Here is a 24,529-nt window from a genome sequence, read left to right as displayed (position 1 = left end):
TTAGTACATAACTTCATTAAAATTAATATTGTTCTAAGGAGGGGATAGGACTTGAACCACAGTCCTATGACTCCAAAGACCACAACTTAAAAAAAAATCACTAATATCACTTCAATAAGAGGCTTTGAAAGAAAAACATGGATTCACTAATAAATAATACATATCATTTGAGTTGATATAAATTTGACAAATGTTTTATACATTTCAAATTTGTAGAAAATCCATAAATAATCATTCTAATAGATAACGTATTAAAGTTTGAGTTAAATAAAAGTTGAAAAATTGACCATTTCTGTAATGATACACTGTGATTACTATGCAAGTAAGGCAAAAAATCAAATAGATATACAAAGGCAAGCATAAGGAAAGAATATCCCAGATGTGTTGGAAAAGGACCACTGCAAAGACCAGAAGGATTATTTTGTAAATATGAGCTGAACTGTAATATGGCTTCTGTGGAACTGCACTTGGTCTAACACAAAGGCATATTAATGAGGACTCCATGTTCAACAATATATAATCTCCCAATAAGAACACAGCTGAAGCAAGAGAAATTTCAGTATTTACACACACATGTTCAGGAGGTCACCACTTCCTGTTCCTCAAAACTCCCTCAAAGTCTCTCTCTCCCCAAAGAAACAAGCATATATGCCACTCTCTACAAATTTATCAGAGTAATTAAAATAAATACAAAATATTTTTAAAAGCTTTTATGTGTCCCTGAAAAACCACTGAATTCTTAATATAGTCTCCTGCCCTAGAGAAACAAATCAGGATGACAGTACTCTGGTCAAAAAAACAGGTTTGAGTCTCAATTCAAGTCAGTATAAGGCTTTAAGAGGGGAATGCTAAAATTAATAGTTTAATGCATTTAATTCCTTGTCATCCTAATGTTTTTATAGACTGAACAGTTTAAAATAATAACGTTTACAGTGAATATACCTCCAAAGCAGAATTTTTTAAAAAAGGGAAAAACACCAGGCTACATTTCTAAGATTTAAGTTGAAGGTGAAGAGTAACACTTTGCTTTCTGATCTTTAGTACAGTAAAATGTGGCAAAATTTTTCTTTTCAAATGACATAACATATAGATTCATCAGAAAAACCAGCATAAAGAAAACGGCTATCAAAAAAGAGATAAGTGTTTTACATACGGAGGAAGAACACATCAAGCAGTAAATTGCGAATCAGCCTGCTTACTGAAAAGGCTGAGCTCTACTGATTATGGTAAATTTAGAACAAAAAGTGTTACTGGGCAAAATTATACTCAAACTGTAATAATCTCATCATCTACATATACACTGCTTTCATTCTACTCATCAGAGAAACACATATTTACCTTTTATAATAGAATTACAGAAAAGCAGTTGATGACTGGTTTGCAAGGTCCTTCAGGATCACTGACCTGAAATTCTTGACTCTCTGAAAGTTGCCTTTAGGTTTTGTTCACTTGTGATCCTAAGTATTGGTCTTCAAGCTGAATTTCATTAAATACTGACACTTGAAACTATAGGAAATGTCTTTCCTTTCACAAGTCTTTGAGAAGGACTTGACAATACTTGCAAATACTCGTTTCCCAACACATTTTTAAGATAAAGAATCACCACAACTGCCACCACCACACCATCACCATCACCACCCTGCAAAGTAGGCACCAGAGAAGCGAAACTGAGGTAATCATTCCCTCAGAAATCATACTACATGGTAATTGAATAGCAAAGAAAGGATCAAAAGAAAAAAATGAACACGGAAATCTTAAAATTTAATATTGATTGTCATCAGCAGGCTAAACCATTGGCCTAGGTTTAAAAGGCAAGAAAGCACAGAACAAAGCTTTGTTACCCAGTAAGTGATGCATGGTATACCTTCTTTCTTCATACCACTTTCCTGCTTCAAACACTACTGCCCAGACTTCTTGAGAAAGGTTAAGTCCAGAGACTCATCCACCATTTTCCACACCCCATTTATGTGCTTAGATTATAATAAAGCATTCCAAGTCGCTGAAGTTTAAAAAGAATGCATGCCAATTCTTATAAAATCATATTCAAATTTTAGCCATCATGAAAGTGGCTCTGGTTGTCCAACTAAAGAACAGATAAGGCTGGGTGCGGTGGCTCACATCTGTAATGCCAGCACTTTGGGAGGCTGATGTAGGCAGATTACTTGAGGTCAGGAGTTCAAGACCAGCCTGGCCAACATGGTGAAACCTTGTCTCTACTAAAAATAGAAAAATTAGCCAGGCATGGTGGTGCACACCTGTAATTCTAGCTACTTGGGAGGCTGAGGGAGAAGAACTGCTTGAGCCTTGGAAGCGGAGGTTGCAGTGAGCCGAGAGAGCACCACTGCACTCCAGCCTGGGTGACAGAGCAAGACTCCACCTCAAAAAAACAAAAACAAAACAAAACATGAATTTATTAGATGCAAATAGAATCCTGCCACATATCTAAATGTACCCAGTGACGGGGGATAAGAGAAACATTCTCAGGTCCCTAAGGTCACTTTATGAACAAAATTAAAGGAGTGTTTTATGGTTGAGTCTAAGGACAGAATACATCATGATGCAGGAATTGTTACCTCCATCTTCATAATAGCAACTATCTGCATAAGCACGGGTTGCAGAGAACTCTGGAAAGTGTTTCTTTCTCTTTTTCTCTTCCTGTAACTCCTTTTCTTGCAAAAGGCGAGCTATGTCCTGCAAAGACAAGGGGAGAACGGAAATACGCATTACCAAAGAACAAACAAACTCCATATGGTGGGGCCTGACATTCCACTGCCAAGTTTGTATGTGCTCTGTCCATGGCTCTCTAGACTTTCTGGCATTAATTTCATGTCTTCAAATGCCAGATGATTGCTCAACAGGAGTAGCACATGATCTACATAAGTGAGACAGGCTTTAATTGAGATTTAAATCTAACACAATATGGAAGACATTCAAAACTCAGTACTTCCTAAAGCGGGTTACACAACAGAATTTTAAAAATACATATTTGTGGGCCCTTTTTCCAAACTGATGATTCAGTAAGTCTAGAGGGGCAGGATGTAGTAATCTACAAAACTTTATAAATTATAATTTAAAAACTTTTGAAAAGAATTCTTATGGGGATTTTGATTTAGCTTTGCATTAGAATACCACTGTCTTAACCAAAAAAGAGAAAACAATCTTCCTTCTGTCTCCCACCTGTTCATCCCCAGGCAAATTTTTAGCAGTTATTAAGTGAAAGGCACTGTGAGGGACAGAATGATGAATAACATTCCATAATGTCCCCTAAAAGATTATCATCCCTTTATGAAAACAAAAGTTTCATAGAAACTTTTCAAAAAAAAAAATAACTACAATAAAATTAAATTTTAAATGCCTCAAAAAAATTTCCATGGGAGTACCAAAGAGGAAATACTATTTTTGCTTAAAGGAATTAGTACAAGATTTTGCGTTGTGTTAGGCTTTGAACAAAGAACTGAATTCCAACAGGCAAAGTCGAAAAAGAAAACATCAGCAACGTTATGAACATTTTAATGGGCACCTATCTAAGGAAAAGCCAATAGTTAAATTAGAACATGAGATATGGAATGTTGTAGAAAAAGCTGAGGCTAGAAAAACAGTCTAAGGCTGAATCACAGGAACTCCTTTTAGACAATCTTAAGAAGTCTGGAGTCTGTTAAGATAGGGGATGAAGGATTACTATCGGTTTTGAGCTGCAGAGTGACAGTGTTCTGAATCTGAAGATTATTTCTATGAAAGCCCCATAAAATAGCCTATTAACTTATATGTTCATGCACACTTTTAAGGAGAGAAGTTTATAGCTATCATCAGATTCTTAAAGGCTCATACAAATATGAGAACAATACTCACTGGTACAAATGGTAATAACAATCATTGGTAGTTTGAGGTACTTACTTCTTTATATTTATCGTTAATAAGGAATACAAGAAGTATTAAATTTTAATGTTATAAATTCAAAGCAAGAATTACTATTCTTCAAATTTTATGAATAGGTGCAAATGAAGAATACACTAAGATGGCAATATAGTTTCAAAAGAAAATTTAAGTGAATTAATTTTTTTCACATCGATGCAGAAACAAGCTGGATGCTCAATCTAGGTAAATTAGCAATATTTATCCATATCCTTAGCTGTTTTTTACTATTGATCCAAATAGCCTTACAAATCTGACTTTATGCCAAATACAAACTTAAAATATACCATTAATACACTTTTAACTGACACATATATACATATTTTTTGATAAGTAATCTATGTAAATGCCCATGCAATAGTGTCAGACACTTAAGTAAGCACTACAAAATGTTGCAACTCAAGGTGAGAGGTAAAAGATATCATAATCCTACTTAACACAAGTATACTTTTCATGAATAGAACTCTGAGTTTCTAAGACTTTGATGGAAAAACTATCTCCTAAATCTGAAAGTTAAAATGAATCTCTTTTCCCATTCAAGTCAGACATGGTTTAAAGAGACATTGGGAGAGAAATAGTCGCTACTAATATGAATTTGGGGGGAACTTTAATTCTTTATCTGTACAATGGAAAGTTTGAACTATTCAATCTTAAAAAAAAAAGCCAAATGTCTTTGACTTCTTAACGTATCATTTTAACAAATGTGTCTACCAGGTGCCAATCCCTGTGCCAGATTCTTTAGCTTTAATATCTTACAAAGTAATGTATCAGTCAGGAAGAGAGGAATGGGATACATAGCCTATTCTCCAAAAAACTATTATTTGTTACAGAAGAATTTTCCAAATTTCTATAAAGTTTAATACAGAAGTAGAAAGAAATGTAAACACTTCCTTGAGCTGTATGTTTCCTAAGCACTCAAAACTATATTTTCCTAAGTAATTTGCTTTATAGTAAACAAATATTTCCCCTGCTATAACTGAGGAAAAAATATAAAGGAAAATTATCAGGTCCAACTTCCAGCAGAAATTATAAACTATGCTCCACGGACCCGGTAGACACAGCTTTATTAAAATGATAAATTAAGGAGTCAAAGACATTTGGCTCTAAGATCGAACAGTTCAAACTTTCCACTGCACAGATAAAGAATTGAAGTTCCCCCCAAAATTGGTATTAGTGGTGACTATTTCTCTCCCAGTGTCTCTTAAAACCCTGTCTAACTTGAACTGTAGGAGAAAAGAGATTCATTTTAACATTCGGAGAAAAGAGATTCAGTTTAACATTCAGATTTAGGGGATGGTTTTTCCATCAAAGTCTTAGAAATTCAGAGTTCTATTCATATAATTGCTTATAACTGCCATCTTGCTACTGAATTTAGTCCTAATGGAAGCATAGTAATACGCCACTCTCTCAGTGTAAAGAACCAGGAAAGAAAAAAGAATTATGCCCCTTCTTTATAATGCATTAGCTGGTCAAAGAACGTGCTTTTAATCAAGTAAAAAAATAATAATCATAATATGTCATGCACCTTAGCACCCAAACCTTTTTGCTCTTCTAAGCTCTCAGCTCTTTTTTGAAAGAAAAGGTCTGCTAGGTTTGAGGAAACAAAGGACAAAAATTCAACAGAAAACTGCCACTCTATTATGGCTGAGGTTTAGCACAAGTCCGTTCTCCTCCCTGCTTTCCAACATTACTATGCAGTGAGTTTTGTTAGATAATTTCAATATAAAGTAAATCCCGCTGAAACAAGCTGAAGATGGCAATTATCAGTCACAGTACTTGGATGCAGCTAACCAGCTTAGTCACCTCTGATATAAACAATCTCCTTGGTCCTCAGCTTCCTTCCTGTTAATGATAAGTCTAGAACAGCACTTCCCAAGCCTGTTCCTGAGAACACTGGCCTCAAAACTTTATCCAAAAAAAACACACCTTTCAATAGAAAGCAGCATGTCTAACTCTTTAAGAAGCATATCTGCAAATTTTAAAACTTTAAAAGAAAAAAAAACCCTGTTATCCTCCAGTAACCTATAATTTTCCAAATTTATGACAGAAGCTTCTGTTCACATTTTTTAAAAACTCAGGTTATGTTCTACATAACATAACTTGGGAAAACAAATCTAAATGAAATCTTCAGCTCTTTTAAAGTCATTTTTACTTATATTTTAATTAATGAGACAGACTTCTGGGATAATATGTAAAAATAACCCTGTTCCATAGAAGACTTCTTAGTAAATACATTAATTGAAATGGAGTTTACCATTGTATCTCACCTTTCCCTTCTGTTATCCAAGCTCACCCGACTCTGGAAAATTTGAAACTACAACCATAAGGAAGGAAACAGTTAAGGATCTCTAGTATACTAGAGAATAGTAATTTTAATGAAAACATAGATTTAGTGATTCCCTTCAGTGGGCCAGACATGTGCCCTGTGACAAATTCTTTAGCTTTAAAGAATAGTGCTATGAGCAACAGGGGATTGGTGTATATGGTAAATATCGTTAAAGTTCTAATCTTGCTTTTAGTAAAACAATTAGCATAATGTAGACATGAAAACATGGCTCTAAGAGAAGCATTAATATAAACAAGGTGCAGTGGCACCCAGAGGATCCCCATACATCTTTCCCAAGTAGATGACAAGTAACTGAAACATGGTGTTGGGTTCCTTTGGGTATTTCTGTCATTTATAGGTTGAGCATCCCTAATCCAAAAATCCGAAATCTGAAATGCTCCAAAATCTGAAACTTTCTGAAGCACAGACATGGTGCTCAAGGAAAATGCTCACTGGAACATTTTGGATTTTGGATTTTTGGATGCTCAACCTGTATATGATTTATATCATATAAATATATAAGAGTTAAAGGGTTATATCATATACATATATATAAGGGATAGAGGGTTACTTCTCAACGTTTCGCCTCTATCCTCCAATGGCAGTGCGTTTAAAAAGAGGAAATCTGGAGTTTAAAAACAATCAAAAGGTGATTTTAAAATGTGATTGCCAAATGACTGTCAGAAAGGAAAAAAACAAAATCATTCCACTTAATTGCTAAACTTCTTTATTAACTAGCAATTAACATATTAACATCTAACTCGGTAGGGATGTCAAGGCAGGTATAAATCCAAAAGGGTTGTTTGATACAACAGGAAAATACCAATTCTATGGATGTAAAAACATCAGTATAATAATATAAGAAGAGAGGAAGACCTCAACAAGAAGCCTCCCATCTCCCTTTCTAGTCATATATATATAAACTTATTTTTACAATACTTAAAACACAGAAAAATTTTTAATAGCTAAACGGTACTGCTGTTTGATCTAGCCTCTAAATATTACCAAAGAATGTGTAAATATTCTTTTAAAACATGAAATTCTAATCTCTTTAAGAGTGCTATGTGTAAGTACCACGGTTCATACTAGACTCATTTTTTTAATGTGAATTAGTTACTAGGTTTATCCCTGAGCAGTTTATAATATAAAGGCCTTCAAATTGTTAAACTAGTGCCACAAACTTTTCATGACATGTTTGGCCGGGCTAATATTTATTTAAGGAAAAAAAAAGTTTTTCCTTAAAATAGTTGCGCATTCACATATATTTTAAACCTAGGTTTAAACACACACACACACACACACACACACACACACACACACACACATCTAGTCATGCACATAGGTACACACACACTTTTAGAGTTTTATTTAAGAATAACTAAGTTAAATTAACTGATTAACCTTAACCCATTTTTATTAACCACAAATTTCACAGAGTCCAGTATACCCAAAGTCTACAAGCTCCTTCCAATAGGAAGCCTACAGAGAACTACCATACTCGAGAAACTATGTAAAAGAGTTAAAAATAAATAAACAGAAACAGAAGAGCAAGACAGAGTGAGAGAGCAAGAAAGTCAAGAAGGGGAACAAAGGGAGGGAAGGTGAGGAGTTCTCAAAGCCAGAAAGACCGAAAAAAAAAAAAAAAAATTTTTTTTTTTAACTTTTCCACATCTGTGTCCTGCATGGAAATGCCACTTTCCTTACATCTGTGCTTTGTTAACAAACACAATAAAATTATACCATGACAAAGCTAAACTGCTAATTTATGCACCCAAGGTTGTATAACTCCACCACATCTGACACACAATGTTGTTTAGAAAAAGTTTAAAAAAAAAAAATCTCTGTTCCAAGAGAAAAGGGTTCTCAGTCTCTACATCTGGTATTTTATGGGGTGGTAACTACCCAGGAAAATTGACCCCAAAAATCTCCTAAAGAGATCTGGGTGGAAACCCAGAGAGAGATTTTCCACAGCCCTGCTGCTGATAAGTCCTTATTAACCAAGTAGACTCTACAGGGAAGCAGAAGAGCATTGAGGGGGAAGGGAAAAAGAAAAAAAAAAAAAAAGGGGCCAGGCGCGGTGGCTCGTACCTGTAATCTCAGCACTTTGGGAGGCTAAGGCGGGTGGATCACGAGGTCAGGAGATCGAGACCATCCTAGCCAACATGATGAAACCCTGTCTCTACTGAAATACAAAAAATTAGCCGGACATGGTGGCAGGCGCCCGTAGTCCCAGCTACTCAGGAGGCTGAGGCAGGGGAATCGCTTGAACCCAGGAGGCAGAGGTTGCAGTGAGCAGAGATCGCGCCACTGTACTCCAGCCTGGAGACAGAGCAAGACTCCGTCTAAAAAAAAAAAAAAATAGGAACTAAGAGAGTTCATGAGTCACAAGCAATTCTTTTTCAAAAATTGGCAGAAGAATTAGTACTACTGTCTCAGTATTAGTACTACTGTCTCAGTATTAGTTTCCTCTCCCTTTCAGGCACCCTGTTACCAACAGACTATAAATAAGCATTTTCATATATCCCTCAATGACAAACTTTACTCACGCAAATTTTCTTCACTTAATATTGACAATATACTAGACAGCTGAGAGTCACATTTTTCTACCTTGGCACAGTAGCCATCTTCTCATCTGAGGCATGAGTTGAAAAGTCAAAAAGTCTGAATGAAGTTTATAAAGGCTTGTCTAGTCAACACACCTACACAACTGGATTTCTGATTAAACTTTTCCACTCTGCTGAGGGCAAACTAGTGGGAGACCTGTAATGACAAATGTGTAAATGCTTGAGGACCTCTCAAATCACACCATACTGAAACATACTTAAGCCTGTTTAATTTTGCCCTAGGCAGCACATATCTCTCTATAACAGATATCAAGGAAAGGGCAATTATAAATTTAACATGTACCCGGTGGCCCAAGTACCTGATCTCATTTACCTCACAACAGCCCTTTAGGGTATGCACAACTACTGTGACTCAACCCATTTCGGAACCTGAGGTTCTGCGTGGTTAAGGGTGATGCTGAAAAATCACACAGCTAAATAGTTAATGAGCTAAAATTCAAAGCCAGGTGAGTGTAACTCCAAAGTCCACGTGTTTCATGTATACCACAGTACGTCTAAGTCAGAAGCAGTCAGGAGACCTGAATTGTACAGACATTTCTCTGGCATTTTATAACTTGGAATCAGTCACTTACTTCTTTAATACTTAATTTCTACATCCGAAAAATGGAGTTAATCACTAAACTGCTTATTTTACATAGTATTACCATGAGATTACTTACTATGATTACTATTTAGATTCTACATAATTAAAATAAAGTGTTTTATTTTCTCTTTCTATCCTGTTTTTCCCTAAATGGAGAAAAAAAAAAAACCCACATGACAGCAGTAGCATTTATAAGAAGCCAACTTCATTACTCTGGTATTTTTTAAATAGAAGCTTTCTTGTCTACAAAACATAATCACTTCTTTTAGTTCCCAGTGTCATCCCCAAAGCAAACTCTTTACTATAGAGAGGCAACACATTAAATACTAAGAAAGAGCCTCCTGTGTATTACAGGAAGTATCAAAAATAATCCCTAATTTTTACTTGCAGTTCTGATTATCACAAGATCATGATTTGTTTCTTGAAGAAACAACTCAGTACACTCATACCAGGTGTCTCACATTCATCTGGCATTGAACAAGAAGTCTTAGAGGAACAAGAGTGGTTCAGTAGGAGTAGCGGTGTACGGAGGCTGTTTACTGATGACCCTGATCATATCTATTTAACATGATGATCATAAGTGCCAGTTTGCCCAGTACAGTTTCAGTTTATGTAATTAACACCATGCTTATAACCCTCAAAAGTGTTTCTGGGTGCGTAACAAACCATATTGTTATCCAACTATTAAAAATAATAAATCATTTTCTTCTCTATTATAAATCAAGACAGTGACCAAGTACGGCATAACAGGTGTGAAAGCAGGGTAGCATAGAAGTGATGTGAAACGAAATAAATTGTTCATAAGAAGTGCTGAAACTAAGCTGGGCACAGTGGCTCATGCCAGTAATTCCAATGCTTTAGGAGGCTGAGGCAGGAAGACAGCTTGAGCTCAGGAGTTTGAAACCAGCCTGGGCAATATAGTGAGACCTCATCTCTACAAAAAAAAATTTTTAAATATTAGCCAAGTGTGGGGGCGTGTGCCTGTAGTCCCAGCTACTCAAGAGGCAGAGAGGATCACTTAAGCCTGGGAGGCGGAGATTGCAGTAAGATCATACCACTGCACTCCACCCTGGGTGATGGAGCAAAACACTGCCAAAAAAAAAAAAAGTGCTGAAAATAATAACACAAAAGGAAATAATAGCTAATGGTAAATTCAAGTCTTCTCACAAACCAAACACTATTAGTAATTTTAGTCATTTTCAGCCTTAAAAACAATACGACTTAAAAATATATACAGAATCAAACTGATTAGTTTTTTTAACCAACAGATCACAGGAAAGTGAAACCTTTAAGAAAAAGAGAAAGAATGAGAGCAATGCCTGCTCCTGGCCTCTCCCAAGGACTACTCCCTGCCTCCTGCGCAGGCCCCACTCAAAAGTCTGCTCTCTCTAATGCTGCAAGAACGACCCAGGGACAGACACCTTGTAATAAGCCCTCTCTGAATTCATTTCTACTCAAACCTCAAAATGTGACCTCATTTGGAAACAGTCTTTGCAGATATAATTAGTTAAGCTGAGGTCATATTGGATTATGGTGGATCCTCAATTCAATGACCGATGTCCTTGCAGGAAGATAAGAAGACACAAAGATACAGACAGAGAAGAAATCCATGTGACAATGGAGGCAGAGACTGAAGTGATGCAGATACAAGCCAAGGAATGCCAAAAATTGCCAGGAGTCAGGAGCTAGGAAGAGGCAAGGAAGGATCCTTCCCAAGAGGTAGCGTGACCCTGCCAACACTTCAGATTTTAGACTTCTAGCCTCCAGAACTCTAAGACAATAAATTTCTGTTAAGCCAAGTTTGCAGGAGTAATTTGCAACAGCAGTCATAGGAAACTAACTCACATCATATGTGAAATTATCCATTATCTCTCAAGACTTTTACCATTTACATAATCAAGAGACTATAAATCATGGTCCACAGAGGAAAATGCAGCCCAAATAAGAGGCATTCTGCTTCCCATTCAGCAACCCTTCATTGAGCCCATGACCTACAGAAAGTTTTTGCTCTAAAGCTGAGCACCCCTTTCTCCATGAGGGAGAGGGGCAGTAACTAAGTTATACCTCATCCTTCTTCTCCTGAATGCGTCGTCTCTCTGCCTCAATAGCCAGCTTCTCCTGAATTTCCTGAGCAATTTCACAGTCTTGTTGTTCACTAAAAAGCAAAGGTGAAAACATGAATAAGGAAAATAAAAAATAATGTATTTCCTAAAAGTAATAAATACAATTTATTGAATACTCACTATATGAGAAGTACATTATTTTTCTCACTTTATCTTCAAGATAAAGATGCAAAGAGGCTGACACGGTCACATTTACAGATGAGAAAACTAAGGTCCAGGGAAGTTAAATCATTTTCTCAAGATCACAACGAAAATATATGGTAGAACTGGAATCCGATCACCACACCCAACAATGGAAAACTCCACACCTCTTCTATACCACCTATCACTTCACCCCACTGGGGCCTGTTTGCCGGTCCTGCCTCTACCACTAATAACCACAAATCATTCTCTGTCATGCCATTTTATAAGCTATAAAAAAGTTTACACTTAGTAACTTCACATTATAGGTCTAATATCACAGTATTCTTATCTATTCAAACCAAAGAAATGAAAATAAACAAAAATCTACTCAGATCAATTCCTATTTATATTTCTTCTTTTCCTTCACTCATTGCAATAATTAAGAATCATACACAAAATTATGGACTTAGTTTTCAAAGGCCTCTGTCTTCATTCAAGCCTCTACCTGAACCTCCTAAATTAATGTAAAATCTGTATAGAATTAAGTGACTAATAACTACACTGGATGTGATAGTAAGTGGGAAGAAAGTAGAAGCACCGCAGAGAAGGTAAACCCAAATGAAGTGTTAAAGGTCACAAGTGACACAGAAGATGTATCTCCTGGTACAGAAAATAAGTAAGTGAAGCTTCATCTGAGTTTAATGATTTCAAACCATATTTCCAAGAAGTACCGGCTCTGGTTCAGTCACCTAATTACACAGACTCCTGGGAAAGCGAAACTGAGAAAGCAGTAGTAAACAAGCGATAATCCTGATTTGGGACAGCAGCCCCGGTATCCAGACTGAGTAAGAGGTTCCAGTTCAATGACAACTGCAGCATTTCATCCCTCCCAAGATCTCCAACCATCAAAATTGCCAGGGAGTGAACTGAAAGACTTCCCTTCTAGCTTATTTCGTCCAGGAACAATTCCAAAACCTTGAAGTCTCAGGCAGAAATATAATACCCGGTTCTTCTCTCCTTTAGGACCTAGAAAGTATCAGTCTCTACTCCTGATTTATATTTGAGTGGTTTGTCTTGATAATTTCTGAAAAAGCTCATTAGACTGTTATTAACCTAATTCAGGATTTTAAACATCTGCATCAACCTCAGAACCGGCCTTTCTAACAGAGAATTGTGAATAACGTAAAGGGCAATGAATTTAGAACTCTAGAACATTCTAGCTTCGGTTCTCACCTTAACCATGTGACACTGAGCCTCATAACATCTCAAATATCTCTCTTCCTCTTTATATCTCCATTACCATGACCTTCAATTTAGGCCTCATCATCTCCTTCCTCTATCTCTATCACCACTGTCCTCATTCAAGCCTCACCATCTCTTAATTTGACCATTGCTCAACAGTTGCCTTCAAATCTTGCCCACTCCAAGCCTTTACCCACCTAGTCTACAGAATTGATCCCAAAATGAAAATCTAAAACTACTTCAATGGTTCTCCATTCCTTATAATTTAAAATCTACAAAACCTGAAATCTTTAACATAACTTATCATGACCCTTTTGATCCAGCTTTTGACTACTTTTCTGGCCTCACTTCCTACTTCTGCCTGTAAATACACTCTCCACTCCAGCAATACTGAACTTCTTTCAGCTAACATGAGATTCCAAGTCCTTTTACCTCCTGCCCTTACGCATGCTGCTCCTTCTGGCTAGAAGGGTTTTCCCCATCACTACAAACTTCTAATTAACCTTCAAGTTTCAGATTAAACATATCGTCTTGTGAAGCTTTTCCCAGTCTCTTCTCCCTAAATAGGCCTGAAATTTACATTTCAATTCTCTGTGACTCATGCACCTATCTCTAGATACATAATGCTGAAGGTGTTTTCCTGAGGCCCTTAAAGGCAACGGCTGTCTTATTCACATCTCTGATCTCCTTTCATGGTGCCAGATTTAGCATGAATCAATAAAAGTGTTTATTTACAAAATAAGGGAAACTTGACAAAACGATTAATAAAGTCCTCTCTACAAATAATAAACAGAAAGACAAACCCTTCCTATAAGTTAGCAAAAATGACTGGCTTTCCTTTTTTACCTGAATATGACACTAAAGTAAATTAAGGGGTTCCTTCCATTTTTCCTTTACCCCTTCTCCTCCTCAACACAGTATATCTGTGGTTAAATCTACCCACATTAAAGATTTAGGATGTAAGAGCCACTCTCAAAGAAGAAATGTATCCTGGGAGCTTTGTAACACTGAAACAGAATAAAAGTCACTGTGCCTAAAGAAACCTGAGAAATCATTATTTCCGCTTATCTGTCTGTTAAAGGAGGCTACTAGAGAGATTTTTGTCAGACACGGAAGTTATGAAGATAACCAAGTCTACATTTCAGAGCGTTCAGAACATTCTGCTATGTACTTTTGAAAAGGAAGGAAAGTAAGAGCGGCAAACACAGCCAGAACATAGTAAAGGAACCAGTACAACCCATAAAGTTATTTGATGTCCACTATTTCACTGGATCCCCCAAAGAAACTATGAGGCAGAGGGGACAGAGATTATTTTCCCCATGTTACGGGTAAGGAAAATAAATTCAGAGAAGTTGACTAACTGGCCCAAAGTCATACAGCTAAAAAATGTTAGAATTCACACCATCATCCACATGTCCTTAAACCTGGTCAAGTGCTCCAACAACAACAAAACATTTTCTAATCAAAAAAACTGTTAGATATCCACTGTAAGATTTGTAATCTAACAGTAAAAGGAATCAGAGGAACAGAAGTAGTCTCCTTCTCCCCTGCCCTAGTTGCTAGCTCCACAGAGAAAACCAGTCTTGACATTACCCCTCCCACCTCCCAAATCCTCACAGGTCTTTGTAGCGCTTCTGGAGCTGGGCCTGCGCTTTCAGATCTTCCTCTTGGAGCTGCTTAGCCACCTGGAGATCATGCTGGACCAAACGGTTCCGCTGAACGTTTGATGCCAAATGATGCTCAACTGGAACAAAAAGATTGAGGACAGGAATGAATAACGCCTTGGTTTGTTAGTAATAAATGCCATAATAATCTTAAGAGCTTTACCATAACAATAGCTTTGCATCGATCACTCCGTTTTATTGTCTCAACAACAATATGTAATAAAGAGCAAGGAATTATTATCCCCACTTTTCCATTAAGTAAAAAGAGGATCAAAAAGATTAAATAATTTGCCTTTGGTCACACAGCAACAAAGTGGCAGTGCCAGGACATCTACACAAATATTCTAAAGCCAGGGCCAATGCTCTTTCTACTACTACATGTTGTCACTCTATTAACCGCATTTTTCAAAACGTCAATTTTATACTGATATGTGAATTCACAAATCATATATTCACAAGTATGTACTTTAACATGCGTAGCTTAGATTTACTTTTCATCACTACATGGAAAAAAAGATTCAGAAAAATCCACAATGTGATCTCATTTATACCACAGTTGCCTGGGAAAACTGTTCAAGTCCCTATCCTAGGAGCAAGAATAGATTCCTTCTGCGCACCCCAGATAAACCTACAACCATTGTGCCCCTCCTACAACAAGAGGCTAGGAAAAAGGTTCAAACCCCTCTTTTCCTCCTAGAGACGCAGCAGTCTACTAATTCCTGGCAGCCTATCTTACTTAAACATGCCTGCAACTTCACTGCTCACCCAGGCATCACTTGCCTCAAGAAATCCTTCAGAATGTATGGATGGTAACGCCAAGTGACTGTGCTCTCTCCCTGCCTAAGCCCTAAGAAACCAGCCTCAAGCTACCGCTAAAAAAAGAAAACTGAAGGAGCGTAAAGGAGAGGTGTTACTCACTCTCTTGTTCCTGCAGGCTGTGGGCCAGGGTGTGGTCCTCCAGGACGGCAAAATCCCGGCATACTACAGTAGACGAAGGAGGAAAACAGACAGGAAGGCTCATTAGTAATACTTTAACATACAAAGGAAAGGATTTTTTTTTTTACTTTAAAAAAAATTAATTCTAATATTTCAGAATGACAAACTTTATAATTCTCAATGCACAAAATAGTGACTAGTTAAGTATGCAGTCTTCAGTCACAAAAATCCATAGTGCCTGCTTAGTGCCAAGCACAGGGTGTCACAAAATACTGGTTAGCCTTGGCCCCTGGCCTGAGGTGAGAACATTTACAGAATCAGATTCCAGAGGTCTAGAAATTCCAATCCACTTCTATAAAAGGAGGGTAAGTGCTGCTGAAATAACAGACGTATCAGTCATGCTTTGCATATTGCTACTGAGAGAGAAACGAGTTATTGCATAATTAGAGGTGTTAAAAGAAATCTAACCTATGCTTCTCTGTGGTTCAGACGATCCTCTCCCAGCAATTTACGTCTACCCTGGTGTCTTGGAAGAAAAAATATATTTTCACTAGTCCCTCACGTAGGGGCAGAGCTCTACTTTAAAAATTCTTAATTTTTTAAACATTCTTTAGTGGGTCAATCCCCAGGGACATGAGTTAGAACTAGGTCTCTAGGTCCCTCTAAACCTTGGGCTGCCCCAAAATAATCTACAAACCAAAAGAAAATGGGAACCCTGAAAGAAACCAGGAATCTGTCCCAACTCTGCCTCCACCTGAAGATCCAGGCAAGGCTATTTCCTGACCTGTATTCTTAGAAGCAAAATGGAAAGAAATAGTCTCAAAGGTCCATGTTTACCCCAAGCTGCAATTTAAACTCCTGCTTCGTAAACATACAAACAGACAAAACATGAAGGATTCATCATGTAGAGTGCTGTTTTAAGGACGTGTAGTTTACGTGATGTTCTCACTCTATTCCAAGCACGTAATTCATGTTAAAGAAAGGAAATTCCCCAAAGCCTCAGGTTACTGCAAATGAGTAGGACTCCTGAAACATTCCCTAGGGCTTAGGAAAAGGGAGAGATTTCTTTCTGCAGCTGTGGATTTGCCTGTGAGGACACTTAACTGAAACAGAATGAAAAACGTTCCTTTGCCATTCTTCACACTTATGTATGTTCACATATACACTCAACATAGTTGTGTCCTTCACTACTGAGGGATGATGCCACAAAAACGGAGGGAGATCTTGGGGAGGTCAAGATTATTTTGAAATGGTTTTATAAGGGAGGAATAATTCTTGCCCAAGAACTACATTAAACTGAATACAACCTGCTTAATCCTCACTCAAACATAACAGCAAAACCAGTAACTCGAACAGAAAGCCCTGTTCTTTTCCATCAGCTACATTCTCAACAAATTCTAATATCTTGAAGCCCAGGTCCTAGTTACCTTATATTTCACAGAATAAAAGTACTTTCAAGATGAGCTAGATAACACCCTCATTTAATAAGTGAGGAAACTGAAAGCCAGAAGGAAGAAGCGATTTTCTAAAGCTGTACAGAGTTCACTGGTGACAGGGCTTGGGGGTCAACGTCTAAGCCAGCAAGAGCTCAAGAGCTCTTTTCCCTTCCCTGACACAATGACGGCCCCCCTTCCCTCCAGGTAAATCATGGTCACAATGGACGGAAAGAAAATATTCTACATTAACCATCGTATACTCTCTAAAACGCTTCAATTAATATCTAATTTTTAAATGGGTAAGACATACATGGGCTTAATTTATAAAAATTAATAAATTAGCTAAAATAAATATAATCAAATCTAGTGTAAAGAATGTTATTTTAATATATTGACCTATCATTTAAAACACCTTTATTATACTGGAAAAGCTTGTGCTTAAATATTAAAATTCAGTCTTAATTTTAGATTAATTATGATTAGATCAAATTTAAGATTAATCTTAACGATTTTCAAATTATGGGTGGCAATCTATTATTAGGTCAAAAAATCAATTTACTAAGCCTGAGAAAAGCATTTTAAAAGTCAATAGTCTAGAGAATAACAGAGGACAGTTGGCTCTCATAGCCCTGAGTTTTGGATTCACGGATTAAATCAACCACAAATAAAAAATACTCAGGAAAAAAAAATGTGGCTGTACTGAATATGTACAGACTTTTTTTCTTATCATTGTTTCCTAAATGAAACAGTATAATAGCTATTTACATAGCATTTACACGGTATTAGGTGGTATAAGTAATCTAGAGACAATGTAAAGTATACAGTAGAATGTGTATGAATTACATGCAAATACTACCCCATTTTATATCAGGGACTGAAGCATCCATAGATTTTTAGTATCCACGTGAGGTCTTGGAACCACCTTCACACCCCACCCCACAAATACCAAGGGACTAGTATAAATCACACACAGTACAGGAAACTAGTTTGGGGAAACTTTTCCCGTATTATATATAAACATCACAGAAATATATACGTACAGAGATGATAGGTACTAGGTCAAAATGTAAAACACACATCATTCTATACATTACAAAAAGCTTAAAAGCCACTTCAATTTATGTTATTAGGTCAGAACGTTATGCCAAAAATACATTTTCTATGTTTCTAATACCGTGCTAACTAAAATTAAAAATTATGAAATTATTACATTTTTCCATGTGGAGAATCATGTGAAGAACTACAATAATTTTAAAAATATTTCTTAACTTCAGTCAGCAGAACATTAAACATTAAAATATACTGTTTGTAGATAGATATACCTATGGTTAAAAAAATTTTTTTTAACAATATGGCACTGACACAAACTTAACTCCAAACAGTAGTTCTCTCTCCAGAGAGATGAAAAGGGGCATGAGTGCCTGGGCTGCATGAGCCATGCTGCTTCAAAAGCAAAAAGAGAAAAGACACACAATAGGGCAAAATATTAACATTTGATGTGGGTGGTACGTTCATGGGTTTCTCTATTTCCTGTGCTTTTTAAATGTCATAAATATTACATTTTAAGTTCTATAATTAAATTCACTTATTTCATGTTGTCAATAGCACATATTGCTAAACCATGAACATGCGGTTTGACACATTATAACAGGTGTGAGAAATTTATGAATTACTGATTACCTTGATGACTCCTCATAATGATTTCTTTATATCTCAACAGCGACTGAAGTACATTCTATTATTGTGATTTGTCCCGGAATCTGCAGAAGCTGAACTAGTACCCAAAAGATATGAGCAGGGCCTGAGCTAGAAGGGGATCTGGAAGATTTTCAATGACTATGAGGAAGTACACAACACATACACACAGAGTTGTATTGTCAAATACACTGACTTAGCCTTTCAGAGTTTACTAGGAGTTTCCAAACATATAATCTCATTTATACTGAAATATTACTTGCCCAATATATAATTTCTTCTGAACCCACTCTAATTTTTTTCAAGATTTGCCTCTGTATTCCCTGCATCAGTATTCTAGTACAACCTGGAAAACAATCACATATCCAGTCAACTTTGTAAATCAGTAACCAGATTGAGAATTACTGAAACTATTTCACAGCCAGGCCACGCTCAGAGCCTGAAGAGAACTTTTCTCCTTTTCTAACCTCCTCTGCCTTTGATGTAAACAGTATAAACGGTCCACTGAGGATAAACAGCATCAACTCATCTCCCCACCTTTCCCTGGGGGCACATTAAGGTGAACCACCTTTCACCCTCCCATTTCTCAAACTTTTTCCCTCCCATGTTCACTTTCACTCATCCAGAACTCAGGCTGACCTTCTTGTCATAAGCCAACCCTATCAATGTCTTCTACTATTCCCAGTCTGCTATTAAAATGAGCTTCCCACCATAGTCAATTACACAACTATTCTTTGTTTCCACCCAGATCTCAATGGTCCTGCAGGCTCTCCCCTCTGCCCAGACATTTTCCCAGTGTTACGGATGGTGGCTAAGTCTCTTTTGAACATTAAAAGCCTTGCAACTCCGCCTCAGTGCTTAGAAGAGCATTAACAGAAAGGAATGCACTTTGCTCTGAAATTCGAGCACACAGCTGCTTCCCTATCCAGCTGCAAGCTCTTCATGGCAGGGACTTTGTTGGTGTACTCTCTGCACCTTCCACACAACGTGTGCTTGTTAATTGAAAGAAGTTAAAAAAAAAAAAAAAAAAAAAAAGCTGGATCATAAAGTCAAACAAGAGTAGGAGAAAGGAAGAAAATAATATCAAACAGAATTAAACTCTGCTATTATGACAGCATAATGCATTATAAGATATGTCAAACATCATTTAAACAAATTTAGTAATAAACAAACTACATAAAACTAGAACCCTATCCCCATTCTCATTAAAGGAGTTTCAATGATATGTTAATCTAAATACAGGCATATCTTGGAGATATTGCAGGTTTAGTTCCAGACCACTGCAACAAAGCAAATATCGCAATAAAATGAATCACATGATTTTTTGGTTTCCTAGTACATATAAAAGTTATGTTTACACTATAGTCTAAACAGGTTACGTACATACCTAATTCAGTCTAAACAGGTTACGTACATACCTAAATTTAAAAACACATTATTACTAAGAAATGCTTGCTACACACCTTCAACCTGTAAAACACATAGTTTATCCAAAGCACAGTAAAGCAAAGTGCAATAAAATGAGGGATGCCTGTATATGCAAATTAGTGTACAGTGAATTAATTTACAATAGGCCAAGCAGATCTTAGAAATGGAAAGGAGGACTGGCTGACATACCTAAATACATACATATATGTACCCCCCATCCATTTCCTTAAAGAATGATTTTCATTGAGTTGTTCATCTCCCCCTAAATACATGAATGGCATAGTATGCACCTAATAAACACTCATTTACTCAATAAACAAGTGTTGAACTCTATTTCAGGATGAATAAGTCATCTCCAAGCCATCACTGAGGTGAAATATCAGAAAGGAAAACAGGTATAATGTAAGTTAATAAACACTGTACTAAAGACAACTTGTACTAAAGAAAATTCTTTGAAGTCATAACAATGGAACAGTTATGCTTGTTATGAATTGGGGGTGGATGTAAGAAGTGGAGGTGATTTAAACAGAATGTATCAAGAAACCTTGTATCAAGAAATCTTAAAGTAATTAACACAAAATGTATCTCAAGGTAAGTTAAAATTCCTGTGCACAGAAGGGGTAAACATTCTTGGCAAAGGAGCCAATTACGGAAAAAGACAAAAAGACGAAAATCCACAGGCCATCCTGGAGTTGTGTGTGCCCAGAGCACAGAAGCCCCAAAGGGAATTACAGCAAGAGATGGGATAGGAAAGCCCCTGTGCACTCTCATGAGGAATTGGTTCTTTTTTACATAGGCTTCCTGGTATACAACTTACCTGAAATGTACCAAAGAAAATCTGGTGATTACCACCCCACTCCACCTCACGCCAACCAAACTCTATCTCTTATTCTTTTTCTCTTCTTGCATTTGCTTCCCAAGTCTCTCATTTTTGTTTTCGCCTTATTGTTTCTCCTCACACACCTTTTTTCAGGTACGTCTACTTGCCAACTTTATCCCTCCAGCTCCAGACACAGCCCACTCCCCAATTCCCTACCAATAACTGTAGGAGCTTTCCATAAACTTCGAAGCAGAACTACTTGTTTTCCTTCTACAGGTAACACCCTTGGTCTGCCCTCCCCTTGGCAATTAGTAGAAAAATAGAGACAAAATTTGTATACTTTAATAATTCAACATTTTAAAAGAAAACTGATCAACATTGATTTGAATATCTCTTAAAATTCTGGCCCAAATGACATCAAATTTGGAGGCCTAAAACAGCCTTTAAAAAAAAAAAATTCTTTTCTTAGTCATTAACAGTACTAGATTAAGATCTCCTCAGCTCTCACCAACAAAGAAATAAGTAAACTCTGAGCATTTTTCATAAAACATATTTCAGATTGTTATTTTAAAAAGCTCATTTACAGCAAGTTTCTCTCCTTCTCACTCAGAAACAAAATATTCTTTTTAAAGACTGTTTCAAAGAGGTGATTCAGATTTACAAGTGATGGGGTAAGAGTCTTTACAATCCCCTTATCTTTTTCTCAGGGACAAAGAGAAGTGCCCCCTCCCAACCCCTGCCACATCCCCCACATACACACATACCCCTAAGGGCAGCAAGAATTTTGTTTACTCTTCCACTAAAGGAACACAGTCTAAATTTTGGCCAAGAATCGCGAACTTAACTTGTATTTATATTGGCAACGCCGGTGAGAAAAAAACTTAGTGGGAGACATTTTGCTAAACTAACTCTGCTCAAAAGTTTAAAAGCTCTGCACAAGATTAACTAAATCTAAACAGTGAACAGTGCTCCTGCTATCAAGAACTCCTTTCACCTCAGTCAAGTATGCAGAATGAGTACATATCTATCACCCCACTTCAAACAAACCCAGAATTTTCTGATTCAATGAATGGCTACACGTTCCTTTCATACATTATCCAAATAATGTGCACATTCCCAGTGCCTTCCCAACTAATTCTACATAAACTAAAAAGGAAGTGAAAAAAAAAGCCATTCCCCTTCCGTTGTTCTTTTACCTACATCCTAAGACTTTCTGAAATTACAATTGCCATGATTCGTCTTTACAAGCTTCCACCCACGTAAAAATGCCTGGATTAATAATACATTAACTAGAGGCTATTTCTTTCGCCTGTGTCTGTTTTCCCTTTTATAGAATGGTAGAATTTTGTGAATTATTCTTTTTATGTAAATGCTATGAGTAGCAGAGGGAGTATACACTCTGCTTTGAAAGCAGGGATTATGCTTGCTTTCCTTTGTTCTATATACATGAAAACATCTACTGTGAACAAGAAAGATATTCAAGAGATACATTTTGTCTTGTGAAAGTTTGGCAATAACAGACAGCCACAACTGACATTTATACAGCACTTCATAAATTACAATGCACTTTCACATTTATTCCTCCTAAACATCTGAGGACAAAGGCTTTATCAACATCCCCATTTTACTTATGAGGAAACTAAGGCTCAAGACAAAGAAAATGGCTTGAGCAAGACTACCCAACAAATAAAACAAATGAACTGGAAATCAAATCCACCTCTTCTTGCCCCAGATATTTCTGCTTAGAGTATCAGGAAAAAAAAAAGGGGGGGAGGGGTATTATTAAATACTAGTTAAAATAAATGTGCATTAAGTTCTTTAAAACCAAGGATAAAAGTAATTTTTAGTAAAGATGGTATATGTATTCAAAAAGCAGTTTCCAGGTCCCCCAAAATGCAAATAAAAATGAGACCTAGTTTACTTTGCCTCACTATCTCCCAAGAATAGACTTCTAGCAATCACAGTCAGCCTATATTTACACCTGAAAAAACAGGAATAAAAAGTTCCTTAATTGTATAAACGTAAGGGGTTCAAGTGCAGCTTAGTTATATGGATATACTGTCTAGTAGTGAAGTCTGGGCTTTTACCGTAATCACCACCTGAGTAATGTACACTGTACCCATTAAGTACCTTCTCATCTCTCACCCTCTTTCCATCACCCCATCCTTCCAATTCTTTCACAGTGTTTCCTAAGTGACCTACAGGAAACCCTAGGTAGTGACTACAGTGAAAAATTCTAAGGGAAATCTCTCTTTGGGAACTACCACTTGCCCTCATCTCTCTAACCCTCTTTTCAACATCCACAAGTTTCCCTCCATTTGGGAAGAGAAGATATTGTTAAATTTTAGACTCGTGTCTAAGATATATTAATGACACTTTGAAAAAATAAACGTATTTTATAAAACTTTTATGCTGCCCTACTAAAGAAATGTCTCCCTAATCTGTCAGAGTTTCTTCTCTTTATTAAAAGTTCTAATAAAATCACCTGAGTAAAACAGAAATGGGATTCAGAGAAAATGAATAGATCTTATCCTAATGACAAATCCTCTACATTCTCAACCCCAGCAATCTTTACATAGAGATCAACAAAATGACATCAATTATCACTACCGCCAATACCATTAGCAAAACCAACCCCCTCCTCCACCCCCATCAGCAGGGCAAGTAGGGAGCTTAGAGATGCTTGGCTATAGACAGCAGACACTCTCTTATGCTCACTCAAATACCCCAATTATGAGCCCCATAGAAGCAAACATAGCTCTGAGTTGCTGATCACTGATAGCTAAAATTTCTCACTTTCAGGCTCAAGGCCGAAAAAAGAACACTTAAGTAATGCGTGAGCAATTCATTTACTACAGAACAAAGGGTAACACAAACTTTTGATCCTTCTCCATTTTTTAGTGTTCTAAAATTTTCATGCCATCGAAATTAACAAAATCTAAACACAGTATGACAGTGGGAGGGTAGTGGCATCTAATTCTGGCTGAAGCTAAGCAAATAATCTACACAGGTATTCCATCTTCATTTATTTTGTTATTAGTCAAAGCAATCAATGGCAGGGCTGCTTTTCTAAGTCTCCAAATGCCCTGTTCTTTCCAATATGCCATGATATTCCACCTGTCTGGGAGATAGATGATTCTTCTAAACAGAGATCCATAATACAATTAAATCAGATGCACTGTCTTATAGTTATTATCCTTAGTATAATAATCCCACTACTAAACTGTCCACAAAGTCCACACAAAATTTTTGCAATTTCTTTGCGAAAGACAAAGATTTTCACTCTACACCTTATACAGATGACTAAGGAACTAAGCAATATTTACCAATATTTCATCTGTTTAGAGATTCTTATGGTTATTGGTTTTGGTCTCTGTTTTTGGTTGCTTGGTTTTTGTGAGAATGAAACAGAGAATGGGAGAGCCTTGCAAATGGGAAAGAAACTTAGTCACCATTATTACACAGATGATGGTGGGGGAATCTCTGTGTTCTATCTGCCCAAAGCACCCATCCACCCCTCTACCATCTAGAAAATTCACAATCAACCTACAAGACCCCCATTCAAATGTCACCTATGTAGCTGACTCACAAACATGTGGCAGACTCATCTATCATTT

General features: G+C 36.8%; 1 protein-coding gene across 2 annotated transcripts in view; it reads right to left on the bottom strand.

Moving 5' to 3' along the window:
* CCDC50 (coiled-coil domain containing 50) overlaps nt 1-24,529 on the bottom strand; it is a 70,471-nt gene that overhangs the window by 25,626 nt on the left and 20,316 nt on the right. For both annotated transcript variants that reach the window (XM_030822983.1, XM_030822984.1), the window contains exons 2-5: nt 15,516-15,578; nt 14,551-14,677; nt 11,510-11,600; nt 2,574-2,691 (exon numbers count right to left, since the gene is read on the bottom strand). In XM_030822983.1, the coding sequence (XP_030678843.1) occupies nt 2,574-2,691; nt 11,510-11,600; nt 14,551-14,677; nt 15,516-15,578 (399 nt within the window). The remainder of the gene's footprint in view (nt 1-2,573; nt 2,692-11,509; nt 11,601-14,550; nt 14,678-15,515; nt 15,579-24,529) is intronic.

The sequence above is a fragment of the Nomascus leucogenys genome, chromosome 11, assembly GCF_006542625.1.
Source record: "Nomascus leucogenys isolate Asia chromosome 11, Asia_NLE_v1, whole genome shotgun sequence".
Taxonomy (NCBI): domain Eukaryota; kingdom Metazoa; phylum Chordata; class Mammalia; order Primates; family Hylobatidae; genus Nomascus; species Nomascus leucogenys.
The sequence above is the reverse complement of the archived record's forward strand: the minus strand, read 5'-3'. Positions and strand labels throughout refer to the sequence as shown.